The 14,810-nt window shown below is 36.6% G+C and overlaps 1 protein-coding gene across 4 annotated transcripts; it reads right to left on the bottom strand.

The window, feature by feature from the left end:
* Positions 1 to 31: 31 nt before the first annotated feature.
* On the bottom strand, positions 32 to 11,538 carry cstf2 (cleavage stimulation factor, 3' pre-RNA, subunit 2). 4 transcript variants are annotated; one of them, XM_081383539.1, is made up of 15 exons: positions 11,368 to 11,517; positions 10,913 to 10,991; positions 10,649 to 10,818; positions 10,393 to 10,529; positions 8,539 to 8,658; positions 8,211 to 8,333; positions 7,035 to 7,137; positions 6,886 to 6,948; positions 4,159 to 4,218; positions 3,215 to 3,359; positions 1,552 to 1,709; positions 1,284 to 1,408; positions 729 to 767; positions 387 to 520; positions 32 to 211 (listed from the first exon to the last, which is right to left on the bottom strand). In XM_081383539.1, exons 1-14 carry the CDS (start codon positions 11,450 to 11,452, stop codon positions 398 to 400), a joined length of 1,530 nt encoding a protein of 509 aa, XP_081239665.1. In that variant the 5' UTR covers positions 11,453 to 11,517; the 3' UTR covers positions 32 to 211; positions 387 to 397. The 4 variants fall into 4 exon arrangements, with proteins under 4 accessions (XP_081239665.1, XP_081239666.1, XP_081239664.1 ...); XM_081383540.1 differs by lacking the exon at positions 4,159 to 4,218 and having other exon boundaries at positions 11,368 to 11,538; XM_081383538.1 differs by having other exon boundaries at positions 32 to 520.
* Positions 11,539 to 14,810: the final 3,272 nt, after the last annotated feature.

Genomic DNA, 14,810 nt, shown 5'->3' with positions numbered 1-14,810 from the left:
AAATTGTTTTTATAAAAAAAATAATTTCCAGTTGTTTATTTCAAAATCCAGTTCTTTATTTTTTTCATTAGCAGTAAATTGTGAACCACTACTATCAATAAACAACTGATTTCACTTAAAATAAGAAAATATCACTAGAAAACAAAAACAACAATGAAGTTACAGATGTAGAACTCTTGGTGATGGGTTGTCCGACAGGATGCGCATGTTCCTGTAATCACATGAGTTGTAGAGTCAGATTTTCGCACTTGCACTTACCCAAATTAACCATGTCTCATTCTGTTACATAACAAAAAAAAAAACATGTTCCACTTTGTCACAGAGCCTGTAATTATCATAATAAGCTGTTTTAGGACAGATGAGAACGAAACAAAAGCGCTCATCACATGAGGAGTCTTCAGGGGGCGCCTGCTGTCTTCTGAATCTGCTCCTTCAGGATCAGGATACTCTGTCTCTGTTCTGGTGGCAACATGGCGATCTGTTCTGGGGTCAGCTGCAAGACCTGCATAATCAAGGCAGCCTGGGAATGTGGAAACACAGCACATAGATTAGCATCTACGTGACAGAAACCTTGTTACATAATGAAAGATTAAAATTGAAGTGTGGTTAACCTGTGAACTTTTAAATAAACATGTCAACAAGTAATTCTGGAAAATCTGGTCAGTGAAACACTTAAGGATGCAGTGATGCAGATCTGAAAAGGGTGTGAAAAAAATAAAATGACCCACCTTCTCGTGGTCTTGTGATGACACATCTGTCGTAGGACCCTGTTAAAAGACAGACAGAATTAAAAAGTCATTTTGAATTGTAATAATATTTCACAACATTAGAGTTTTACACTGTATCTCTCATCAAATAAATGCAGCATTGGTGAACATACGACACCCCAAACTTTTGAATGGAAGTGTACATTTGATAAAAAAAACTTTGGTTTTCTTAATAATTGTGTATAGTACTATTTTCTGTAAAGCTGCTGTAAAACTATATATATTTATATGTATAGTTAAAAGTCATATGAACTCAATACAATGTTTCTCTAATAATTTACTTAATGGGAAAAAAAGCTTATAACCTAATACACAGAAAATATTTTCCAGTTCATTTTTAATAATTTCAAGAAATTTTCAAAAATAATCACGTTTAGTACAACAAACAGGTTCTTTTGACTTGAACACATAGCTGCCTTTATATTTTAGGAAGGGGGTCCCTCACAAGGCTATGATTAAATTTTAAGTATTAAAACGTTTGAGAAAAGGCAAACTATAGGAGTGTGGAAATCTTACTGGTCTCACTGCTGGAGGTGCACTTTGTCCCATGCCGTGGGGGGGAGGACCCTGCATTCCACCAGCAACAGGAACCCTCTGGCCAGATATCGGACCCCGAGCATCAACAGCTCTTGGATCACGACCTTGAGGAATTAAGAAAATGTCTAAAAATCTTATTTGTAAGAGAAATCCTTCAATCAGAGTTTTCTTTTAGTAAGGAGCAAAACCAGTATTACAGATATACAAACCAAATCAACAAATGAAGTGAAACCACATCTTCAGGTACCTCTTGCCTCCATGGGTGGACCACGCTGGTCCATCATAGGGCCTCTAGGTTCTCCCATCATGGGTCCTCCTCTCATGTCATGAGGGCCTCGCATGTCTGGGGGAGCCATGTGCATGGGCGGCCCCTGATGTTGCGGAGGGCCTCCAATGTAACCACGCCTGTACGCGAACAATAAGCAAAATAATAAGCTTTCGTTATTAACTTAACAGACTGAAAACGCAATAAAAAAGATTTAGTGGTCAATAAATTGGCATAAAAGTCTGATGTACACTACCATTCAATAGTTTAGGCTCAGGTTTTTTTTTTTTAAAGAAAGCAAGGACGCATTCTATTGATCAAAAGAGACCGTAAAAACATTAATGTTACAAAAGACTTCCATTTCAAATAAATGTGGTTCTTTTGAACTGTCTATTCAAAGAATACTCAAACAAAATGCATCACAATTTCCACAAAAATATTAAGCGGCACAACCGTTTTTAACATTTATAAGAAGAAAGCACCAAATCAGCACAATAGAATGATTTCTGAAGGACCATGAGACACTGAAGACTGGAGTAATTGGTGCTAAAAATGTTTCACATTTTAGAAAACATATTACTTTAAATTGTAACATTTCACTATATAACTGTTTTTACTGTATGTAAATGCAGCCTTGGTGACCTTAAAGGAGAACTCCGGTCAATTTTAACATTGAGCTCATTTTATTGTACATTTGGAGTGCTGTCAATACAAAGAACAACGACAAAAATCGGTGTTGCCTACACCGAGTTATTCTATTTTTAAAATTTGCACCCTGTTGACTTCAATAGGGCAAGTACTAAACCTGCTTTTAGCCTCTTAACATCCTTGATGTGTCATTACAAGTGCACAGGTCATGTGAGTGATTCCTTCAGAGTGAACGCGAGTCAATCTGACTGCAGTAGATGTGAAAGATATGTATAAAAATGATGTTATTTAAGCCAGCGCAAATACCTGTTTACATCCTGTTTTTCGGTTGAAGTCCAAAGTAATCGATTGCCGAGTTGACGCGCGTGATCATAGGTAACTAAACCTATGCGCGTGAACTCGGCAATCGACTACTTTGGACTTCAACCGAAAAACAGGATGTAAACAGGTATTTGCGCTGGCTTAAATAACATCATTTTTATACATATCTTTTACATCTACTGCAGTCAGATCCACTCGTGTTCACTCAGAAGGAATCACTCACATTTTCTGTGCACTTGTAATGACACATCAAGGATGTTAAGAGGCTAAAAGCAGGTTTAGTGCTTGCCCTGTTTAAGTCAACAGGGTGCAAATTTTAAAAATAGAATAACTCGATGTAGGCAACACCGATTTTTGTCGTTGTTCTCTGTATTGACAGCACTCCAAATGTACAAAAAAATGAGCTCAATGTTAAAATTGACCGGAGTTCTCCTTTAAGACTACTTTCAAAAACCTTAACCCCAAATTAATAATTGTAAGGTTCTATAAACAATGACTTCAAATTATAAATATTTTTTCCATTATATTTTATTTACCTGTCTATTATTTCATTTTTCAGACTTTACAGGGTTAATAGCAAATGCATAAAGGGGGAATAAATTAAGCTAACAAACCGAATGACCTGTGATCTGCATCTATTCTAAATGTCACCGCAACAGTTTTTAGTAGGCATTACCCTGGCTCCACTACGTCTCCAGTAACATTGACCAAAGATCCACCTCGCGGGTCGTTCGGACCATCACCAAGAAGGCCTCTGGGTGGGATCCCTGGAGGGACTTGCGGGGCCCCTCGCATTGGGGCACGTGGGTCTACTATTGGCACTGAAAAGAAAGAACAATTATGATTTAAAGAAAAGTACATGCTTTGTAACTATGACAAGACTCTAAAAGAGAACTGTCTACAGAATCAAAATGATGAAAGAAACTAGTGACAAAGTGCATTACACAAACATTTCAAAACATGGACACGTCTTTTTATGCAAAAAAAAACAAACAAAAGAATAATGTTGTATTGTCAAGCACAAATTTCCAAGGTATGACACCGTTATGATACACCAGGGCATTTCCTCAAGTGTCAAGGAAATTAAACTAAAGGAAACAAAAAAGGTTCTATTTCACAAACAAAAGGATACTGTTTCACCTGTCACAGTGACTTTGATAACAGAGGGTTTCAACATCTTTCGAATGTAAAAAACATCAATATTCATCTCTATTCTGCTACACTGGCACATTCCATTAGGCAACAAGACTTCATTGTTCAGGTTTTGGATTCGGACACTAAAAATTCAAAACTGTTTACAATGCGTCAAGCACTTTTGTTTCAGAGACAAAGCAAGGCACACCTATGTTTCAACACTATTTATGAAAATGTTTTAATCAACAATTAATGCTTTTTACAATGTTTTTGAGTCATTCTCTCTCTTTGACATGATTGGAAGTTGCACTTTATTAATTGCAAACTGCCACAAAGTTCACATACTGCTGTCAATTCAGACGTGGTGTTGAGGGTTATGCCGAGAGAAGGAGTGGACTCCAAAAGGTGCACATAGGGGTAAGATAATGAGCTGGTGACAGCCTTGACAGCCCTGTTTTGAGCAGACCAGAGTTATACCCATAATACCTTGAGGCCGCTCGATAGCAGCCTGCCCAGCTGCTCCCACAGAAGAGTCCTGAAGGGTTCCTGGGTCAGCATTAAGTGAAGAGAACAGGAGAAAGAACTGAGACAGCGCACAGTAGCACTTACTGATATTACCCAGGGATGCTTGTACTGATGTTTATGGACATGGGTTAAAGTAGGGGTCGATATGGGTTTTTAATTGGCTAATGCAGATACTGTATAAATATCAAGAAATCAAGATCGATGTCTTGAATAAATTTGAGGTCAGTATTTTTTTTTTTTTTTTTCACCAACGATGCATCTATTTGACCAAAAATACAGTAATATTTTATATTTTAAAATGCAACTTATTCCTGTGAATTTTCAGCAGCCATTACTCCAGTATTCAGTGTCACTGATTTGGTGATCAAGAAACATTTCTTCTCATTAAACACATTTAAAAATGGTTGTGCTGCTTAATATTTTTGTGTATTTTTTTTTTTTTTTTACAGTTTTTATTCATTTAATGCATCCTTGACAAATAAACGTAAATAAATAAATATATATATATATATATTATATATATATATATATATATATATATATATAAAAGAATTACTGACCCCCAGATTTTTTTACGGTAGCATACACACAAAAAAATAATAAAAGAAAATAATATATAATAATAATAAATAAATAAATATATATGTATTGTATATAATGTATGTATAAATATAATGAATATGTAAATAAACATACATACATATATATATATATATATATATATATATATGAAGAGTTCAGATGCAAAAGCCTCTAAGTGCCATCTGAAATTTTCTTCTAGAATGATCATTTTTATCAAGCTTGTATATTTAAAGGTGCATTAAGCAACTTTTCATGTTAAAAATACCCGTTTTCTAATCCATACATGCTTAAACAATTGCCTGATGGGCTGAATGAGCCCTTCTATGATCTCTGCGATTGTCTCTATAATCCTGTAAAGTAAAATAAATAAGAGGGATTCGGGCCGGAATTTTAGACTGGGCGTGACGTCATGCGCATTCACGGACGCTCACCTGGCTATGTCTGGCAGGTTTGTGTATTCGCCGCCATTCTCCGTAGAAGATGGATTCTAAGAGACCGGCTTGTAGTTCATTTCAAACACCAACGCAAACTCCACGTAAGATAAAAAAAAGAAAACTTTTGTCCGTGAGCGTGCACACTTCTGGTTGCAGTTTCGCTTGCCGCCAGAGGGGGCATAGTTCTGCAAAAACTCAGAGACTTGCGCAATGCACCTTTAAGTTCAGTAATTTCACTTAAAGGGGTGGTTCAGGATTTTCAACATCGGACCTCATTTTCAAGTGAGCCTGTTTGTCATTCATCAGTGGAGACCGTTTTCAAAAAAATTCATCCAGTCCTTACTTTTGGATAGTTCGCTGGTGCTAGGCTAGCGCGAGGCAACGGTAGATGCGTTAGCCTGCCATTAATAACTGTTTTACCCACTCCACAGTACACCAAAAGCAAATCAATTATAACGCCAGACTACCGATATAAATGTCTGTTGAGAGAATAATGTTAGAAATCAAACTACCCTTTCATCGCATTGCAATAGTTATACTTTGTTCCCTGTGTTTATTAGCAGTCTACAGCAGCGGCGGAGTGATATTAAGTTACCTAGGCAACCGAGACTACTACTAGCTAGCTAGACGTCCCGACTGTAGTGCGCTTCTTTTCTGTGTTTACTTTTCGGCGCAGTACTAACTGGAGCAAAGTAAAATTCCGCCACTGCTGAGAAACTAGTTCCTGTAAATGTAATGCGATCATTGAGACGCAAGTGTAGTTTGAATTCTAACATTATTCTCTCAACAGACATTTACATCGATAGTCTGGCGTTATATAATTTATTTGCTTTTGGTGTACTGTGGAGTGGGTAAAACTGTTTTTAATGTCAGGCTAACGCATCTACCGTTGACTCGCGCTAGCCTAGCACCAGCGAACTATCCAAAAGTAAGGACTGGATGAATTTTTTTGAAAACTGTCTCCACTGATGAATGACAAACAGGCTCACTTGAAAATGAGGTCCGATGTTGAAAATCCTGAACCACCCCTTTAAGTGACAATTAATAGGTCATTTTCATTGTCATTTAAGTGAAATGACTGAACTTAAATATATGAGCTTGATAAAAATGATCATTCTAGAAGAAAATTTCAGATGGCACTTAGAGGCTACATATATAACAAATTAAACACTTTTTTTAATTTACGAAAAATATTTTAAAGTATATAGGCTTTAATTTTGGATCTAACATAAGCGGGAAATTCCACTTCTGCCTATCATGCACAGTCATCGGCTGATGGCAATCATCCTAAAATGGTGATTATGAAGGTGAAGTGTGTAATTTCCCAATTTTTCCAAATTAAAATATTTAAGACTCAACACTGACTCAACCAAATGTTGAGAGTTTGGTACAGGACTTTCTGACAAATTGAAAACTGAATTTTTGATCAAACTGTTTTTGTGGCTCCATTAGGTGACACCAACAACGTAGAAATCACACACTTCACCTTGAAGAGATGAGAATGAAAATGAAATATCTACATGAAAGCTTGCCCAATACTGCTTTCTTGTGGACAGGTTTGGTAATGGTGTTCAGGAGGTGCAAAGAAATCATGTAGCGATGTGATAATTTTCTCACTATGACTTATAATATCCTAAATGAGTTATGCACTGGTAATGCCTAAAATGAGTACCTGGTCCCCTATCCATGGGCACAGGGCCTCCTGGAGGGATCCCTATCTGAGGCTGCATCCCACCTGTAGAGGGAGGGAGCAGAGGTAAACTGTTATCGATGCACACAGATACACAAGCGCCAAAGTACTGCAAGGACAACTGGGCTTACCAGCTGGTCCCATGGGTCCCTGTCCTGGCATTGGTCCAGGTACTCCACCCCCCATCTGTGGAGGCTGCATCATTTGAGGGGCTCCGTTCACATGCATACCTGGCTGTGAGTCACAGGATCAATAGAAAATTACTCATTAGTGCCATGAATGAAGAGAACAACTTAACTGTCCATGAACCCAACTGAAACTTTTTCAAATATCAACCATGAGCTTTTTTCATTCACTGAAAGACTACAGAGCATATCTGACAATGAAGAAGAAAATTATTTTTTTAAGTAGAACAAATGCCATTTGTTCTACTTAAAACAAATGCCATAATGACTATCAGGTCATTATGAATATACAATTTAAATAAGAATGGAATAAAAACACTAACTTGAGATTTTGAAATGGTTTCAGTCTTTACATCAAAATAACAGTAAGACTTTCTACTTCTCGCATACAAAGTACATGCCAAGCAAAACTGAGTTTCAGGAGGAAAATATCCAAGTGCATTTATTGGGTTTTATTTAAAGCTGCAGTTCTTAACTTTTTTGTGTGTTCAAAATGTACAGAAATGATATATAATGAGTACATCATGAATCCATTTTCCAAACCGTGCTTTTGTCTTATCCTGGATCACTAAGGTACACCTATAATAAGTGTCTATATTCGGACAATTTTAGACTGATTCGGGTCGTAGTCGAACCGCTGCGGAGTAGCCCAGTACCTGCATGACTCATCATAGACATAAACAGAGAGAAGTAGCTCCGGCTGCAATGTTCTTCCACAAGACACATGCATTTCTGTTTGTTAACCACTAGAGTGCCAAAAGTTACGGACTGCAGCTTTAAATTGTTATAACATGTACATCGTTGGCATACTAAGCATAATCAGTGAAAGATTGTCCATGTAAAAGCACAAAAAGGTTAAAAAGTTTCAAAAGTTGGGGCCAGCAAGACTTTTATTCAGCAGGGATGTATTTGACAGTATTGACATTTTTAACATTCAAAATATTGCACAATATTACTATATTTACTTTTGATTAAAATGCAACCTTGAGCATAATAACCTTTTTTTTAAAGCATTAAAACCCCCAAACTTTGAATGGTAGTGTATCATAACAGACAAGCACTATGATTTAATGCATCTCGTGATACAAGTGTTCAGAAAGCGATGAAAGATGTAATACTGACCATTGGTTGTGGCTGTGAGACAGGGACATTGGGCTGAGGGAGGGGCTGGTTAGGTACCGGCACCGGCCCAGGCTGAGGGCTCGGGTTTATGGGCTGAACCACAGCCGGACGATGAAGCATTTTCTGTAAAAGATGATTTTTCTATTGACTATCTTACATTGTTTAAAATGCCACATACTAAACATTTGGTTAAAAACACTTTCAAAATCCTTGATATTTATAAAAGCGCTTATTTAAGAAGGTTATTAAGACATTCCCAAGTCTGTCCAATCCATGTACTAAGACACTTTCCATTCTTCTATGTAGCACTTCACTTTAATGATCTTACCAGAGCGATTTCAGGATCCACAATCCTCATGACCACCTGAGCCTGCAGCAAGGCATAAGCTAGCTGAGGGTTCTGCAAGAGCATGTTCCTGGCCTCCTGGGGACTGTTCTGCACACAGAGCTGTACAAGCAAAAAACAGGATCAGAATTCTAACAATCACTTCAACAATTCATTTTAAATCAAATGACTTGGAACAATAAAATTAAATACAAAATAAATAGCAGATAAAGGGTTAGTTCACCCAAAAAAAATTAAAAAAATGAAATGAAGATATTTTTAATATAACCCGAGTCATTGGAAGTCCATAAATTTCACACTTCAAAAAGATGATAAAAACACGGTAAAGTTAATCAAATCTAATCCGATCTAATCCAACTCTTCCGAAAAGAAACATTAGATTTTTATGATAAAAAGATTTATTTTAGGCTTTTATTCACAGAAAAATAAATATTTTTTTTAATCTGTGTTGATCAATATTTATTGATGTCTTTATGAACTTTCTGAAACGTCAAAGTTTTGCTGGAATGGATCTCTCAGACTTCATTAAAAATATTTGTGTTTTGAAGATGAACAAAAGTCTAATAAGGTTAGAATAGCATGAGTAAATGATTCATTCTTGGGTGAACTATTCATTTAAGTAACTTGCTTTCTCCAGCTATTTTTAGACCCATTTGATCTGAAATATCACTTTTAATGTTTTCCTTTAGTGTGTAATGTATCCGTTTGTGCATGAATATGATCCGCAAAGTTTTTGGTCTCCCACAAAGGGATCTAACGGATCCAAAACGCCTCGATCGAAGTACAGATATTACTTCCTTAAACGTCTACGTCACAATGTGAAATATTAGCATAATGACCACCCAATGGCATATGTAAAAAAAATAATAATAAAAAAAATAAGGCGACGCTTCAGTAAACTGTAGTGTTTTTGTGGAGAGCATTTTACAGAGGACAGCTTCCTGAACCTGGGACAGTACAACGCCGGCTATATACAACTTTCAAATATACTACTTACCACTGTGAAACGTTCTGCTCAAGTCATGCATGCAAAGTTGTTTTGATCGATTGGGTTGATCGTCTGCATGAATAAAAATGATGTTATTTCAGCCAGCGCACATACCTGTATTTTCTTCCTGTTTTCGGTCGAAGTCCACAGTAGTCGATTGTCGAGTTCACGTGCGTGATCATGGGTACTAAACCTATGCGCATGAACTCGACAATCGACTACTGTGGACTTCGACCGAAAACAGGATGTAAATACAGATGTGCGCTGGCTGAATTAACGTCACTTTTATTCATATCTTTCACATCTACTGCAGTCAGATTCACCCGTGTTCACTCTGAAGGAATCACTCACAATGGCTGGGCACTTGTAATGACACATCAAGGATGTTAAGAGGATAAAAGCAGGTTTAAAACTTGCCCCATTGAAGTCAACAGGGTGCAAATTTTAAAAAGAGGATAACACGGTGTAGGCAACACCGATTTTTGTCATTTTTCTCTGTACTGACAGCACTCCAATTTTACAAAATTTTTTTTAAAAATGACCGGAGTTCTCCTTTAACTGCGTGTTTACAATTGCTTAACGCCTTGGAAGCTGAAGCTTGGGATTATGGTGACATTACATTTCCGACACATGCCTGAGGTGTTTGGCCAATCACAACGCACTGGGTCTGCTGGCCAATCAAAGCACTATGAACTTTTAGTAATGAGGGGCTTTGGAGAAATCAGCATGTCTCAGACAGACATTAAAGCATGTTAACCTATTCTATTACACAAAAAACAACATAATGATCTTTTAAAATAGCATCATATGAGCCCTTTGAATTCAACAGGCCACTTTCCAAAAGTCACCTTCATCTGTTTCATAAGCTCAAACATCTGCTCAGGGGGCAGGCTGGCTACTGCCCGGCTGATGGACTCTGGGGCTTCTTCTGTTGTGCAGCCGTCTCCATAAGGGGACTCGATAATAGGGGCACCAGTACCCAAACCTGAGGAAACAAGCATGCAGATCAAACAAAACAGCCATTTTTATTACTCAAGATTCATAAATCAAAATTTCAAACTCTGTTTGGGTGGAATATTACATTTAAAAAGTACTGAAACTTACTTTTGAGCTCCTCTTTATTCTTCTCACTAGCAGCATTGTCGACGCGGAGGGCTCTGCCACTGAACTCTCTGCCGTTCAGGTTGCGCATGGCACTGAGCGCCGTCTCCTGATCCTGGTACTCACAAAAGCCATATCCCTTTGGCTTACCTGTTTCTCTGTCATACACCAACCTGCAAGATGTTTTTTAAATTCTAGATCAGCACCAGGTTTCCTCAAAGTAACCAAAGCATATCGTTGTTTCAAGCAATATCGTGACGTGCATACCTAAAACTGACGACAAGTCCAACCTCTGAGAAGATGTCTTTCAGTTGCTCCTCTGTGGCCTCATATGGGATGTTTCCCACTGTTACCAAAAAACAAACAAATATGGAAATAAGAAATCATGTTGCACATGCACACTGATGTACTGTTGCAGAATCTGTTTAGGAGCTCATCAATTTGTTTTATCACTTAAGTTACACCATTGAATCATTACGTCCAGTGCAAAACTTATCAGAGAATGAGTATGAAATCTGCAGTAGTTTTACAACTAATGATGAGTATGTGAACATGTATGCAAAAAATATTAATTCTAGTAAAAATGTAGGAGTCTAGCAAACAGTCAGATAAAGTGGTACATAATTTAAGGCAGGTTGTAGGTTAGTGAGGTTTAGCTTAGCGGCTAATGAAACAGAATGGTACATACAAGAAACAAACTAATCCAATCTCTTCGCACATACCGAAAACCGAACGCAGCGAGCGGTCCACGGCGGGATCCCTGGCGGCTGCTGCGGCTGCTGCGGCGGCAAGTGCTAAATTCGCCATGTTCAATGATAAAGTCGCAGTAAACACGACCAAAGCATCAGAATAGACCGATGAGAAGCCGGAAACCGTGTGGGGAAAATATAGATGGCGCTACACAAACGGTACATTGATATTTCAAAATAAGAGTCCGAGAAAGCGTGTTTTTCTTTCCCTACACAACAAAATTATATACAAAATTATAATTCAAATAAAATACTTTGTAAAGCTCACAATCATTTTTTTTTATAGAATATATAATATTAATGTGGCTGGTTGGGGTTTATGTTTATGGAATTTAGCCCACACTAACATGAATTAAATTGATCCGATTTTTTTTTTCTTTCTTAAAATAGAAATTGAGATGTCCCTCTATGGGTGTGGGTCCTCTAATATTACCTACATTTTGAGATTTAATTATTTTATTTTTTTACCTGTTAAAGAATTGTTACATTTTTAGTTAATGAAAACAAAATATGAAACAGCCGATTCTTGGTGCCACAGGTTCATCGGATGCAGAACACCAAGACCTTTTAAAGAAAACACTACATGAATAATATGCTTATCTCTTCAGTGTGAGAAACACCATAGAATGGCCCAGTACAAATGTTTTCCACAGACAATTGTTTTGACAGCAAATTAAACAAATTGTCACAGTGAGAGCTCAAGAGTGCATGTGTATCAACCTAAATTATCTTAGGGAGATTTTTCTCAAGCCTTTAGCTTAAGGGGTTGTTTTTCTTTTTCTTTTTCTTTTTCTTTTTCTTTTTCTTTTTCTTTTTCTTTTTCTTTTTCTTTTTCTTTTTCTTTTGTCTGCAAAGCTGCAGTACAATATATAGGCCTTATAAAACTACAAATAACTACTACAAATAAGCTATAAATTAAAATATTAAGGAACTAAATAGTTATCGATTTTTCTAAATGTTGTCGGTTCTTGATTTGTACAGTTTTAGAAGACTTGGAATATAGTGCATGAGTCGTCTCTTTATAATGCTTTTTATAATACTTTTGTATCCTTTTTGCAGCCTGACAGCCCTTGGTTCCTACTTTCAGTGTAATGAAATAGCAGAAATTCAAAACAAATTTCAAAACGTCTCCTTTTGTGTTCCACAAAAGAAGTCAGGCAAATGGGTTTGAAACAACATGAGGATGAGTACATGATTGAACATGGTTGAACTTTCCCTTTCCCTTTCAATGGTTACTGAGGCCCCCTGTGAACCATGGCATGTATCCAGAGAGGCACTGGAATAAAGAATCTATATTATTTTGCTTTTTTTTTTTTAAAGAAACCAACATTAAATAAATCTGAACTAGTCAAAACTCTCCGTTAAATATTGTTTGTGAAATGAAAAAAGAATCACACTACATGCGATCATAGAAAGATTTTGAATTGTTCTTGCAATTCTGTAAAATTAGGCATTCGAGTGTAAGCATCAAACAGCATTTGAGGGTCTTGTGTTTTGTGTGAGTTCACACAGTATAGTTAGTCAGTAGAATCAGCTGTTTTTTTTATTTCTTTCATCTTATAAAATATCAATTAATCAAGAGCATGTTGTTTTGTTTATTATTTACTGTAAATCATGTAATATGTTCCTTCAGAACCTTGGACAGCTCCAACACTGACATTAAATCAAGAAATTGCAATGACATGATAAGCTACATTTAACTATATTTCAGTAAATCTATTCAGTGAAGACAATCTTATGCCCTCTCTCTTCTATAAACTATAAATGAAAGGCAGAAATTGTCTATTGTTCAGCGTTTATTTTGCTCATCATTATAGAGAGTGGAAATTTGATATTATATATAAATTTATGACAACAGTAATGCTTACAAATGTGGATTAGAGTAACCTCTTTCCAGAAGTGATATCTATATGTATTAGATTGTTTACTTCAGCTTATTTTGGGCCTAAAATAGGTCTAAAATAAGACAGGCCTCACTTGCCAGAAATCCTTAAGCTTTTTGTTAGTTGCAATTTGATTGGTCTGGAAATTGTTACATATTCAAGGTCATTTGAACAAACTCAATTTCGGCATTACAAATATTCAGTATTAGCTTCATGTTCATTTTATGTCATTACTAATAGGCAACTAATAAAATAAACATGTATTTATATGAATGTAAGTGAATGTTCATTTGCCTGTGCATTCAGAATTAAACAATCATCGCCACCAATGAATTTCCATGATTTTTTTTTTTTTTCAGCCATTTCCCCCCAGTGGTCATTAGAGATTTTCAGCAGATAACATATTTTAGAGCTAAGTATAAAAATTTAGCAAGGCTATTTATGTTCACTTCTAAACAATTTTAAACATGCTTAAAGATTTCCTGGTTTTCCTTGTAGCCTACAATAATAAAAAGCATCTTAGCCTATATTTTATCAGTTTGTGTTTTTAATTACAATCTATGATAATGGCATTGCTTGCTAGCACTATGCCCTATAAGCTCAGTTATAAGTGTAGCACTGGGCCAAGTTGCATTAATTAAAGTCTACTTTAATTGGTGGCTGAATGTGTAGGAAAGGCAATCAAGCACAAATGTGTGATGCTGGGTCATCATTAAAGTTAACAGTAGGGGTCGCACAAACACTATTCTTCTTCACTTCACGCTAGCACGCCGCTAGTATGTTGCCTGCCGCCGTCATTACCAAAGGATTTTATTTACAGTTGAGCTGATGGCGTTGCGATTTGATTCATTTTCCACCAAATTATACGAATATTATTTATGTATTTGTTTATAGCACTCTTGAGTTCCATCGGCCTTATTCAAACAGCCTGGAATTTGCAGCCTATGTTGTTGTTCGGAACCCCAGTTGACCAGGAAACACTACGCTGTGCTTATAGAAGTATCGCGACGTCGTTCAAACTCAGAGGGGCAAATTTCTGCATCCTGTAACACGAAAAATGCTTGGTTCCACTGGGGCTCGAACCCAGGACCTTCTGCGTGTAAAGCAGACGTGATAACCACTACACTATGGAACCACTTGTGAACCTTCTGCTCTCGTGAGAGTAACACAAAACAGACAGGCCGACAAATTGCCCGGATTACGCCCCTACAGATCTATCTATCTATCTATCTATCTATCTATCTATCTATCTATCTATCTATTTATCTATCTATCTGGCGGGATGAATCAATAAGTGAAAATATCAGTTGACATCAAAATATTCAGATATTATGTATTTTTCAGAGACATTGTGGTTAATATGCAAACATCTCAATATATTATCTTCATTACATTTGCTTCAGGCAAAATGGGTGCATAAAGCTTGATGCACTTTTTAATTAAAATCACATGACAGTTCCTCATTAAGCTTTCTCGTGAATTTCTGTTGACTTGTGTTATTTTGGCTTTTCTGTGTGAAATAAGAGTTGACAA

This window comes from Scardinius erythrophthalmus (assembly GCF_964197995.2).
Source record: "Scardinius erythrophthalmus genome assembly, chromosome: 13".
Classification (NCBI taxonomy): domain Eukaryota; kingdom Metazoa; phylum Chordata; class Actinopteri; order Cypriniformes; family Leuciscidae; genus Scardinius; species Scardinius erythrophthalmus.
Note: the sequence above shows the minus strand (reverse complement) of the source record. Positions and strands in the feature narration are given on the sequence as shown.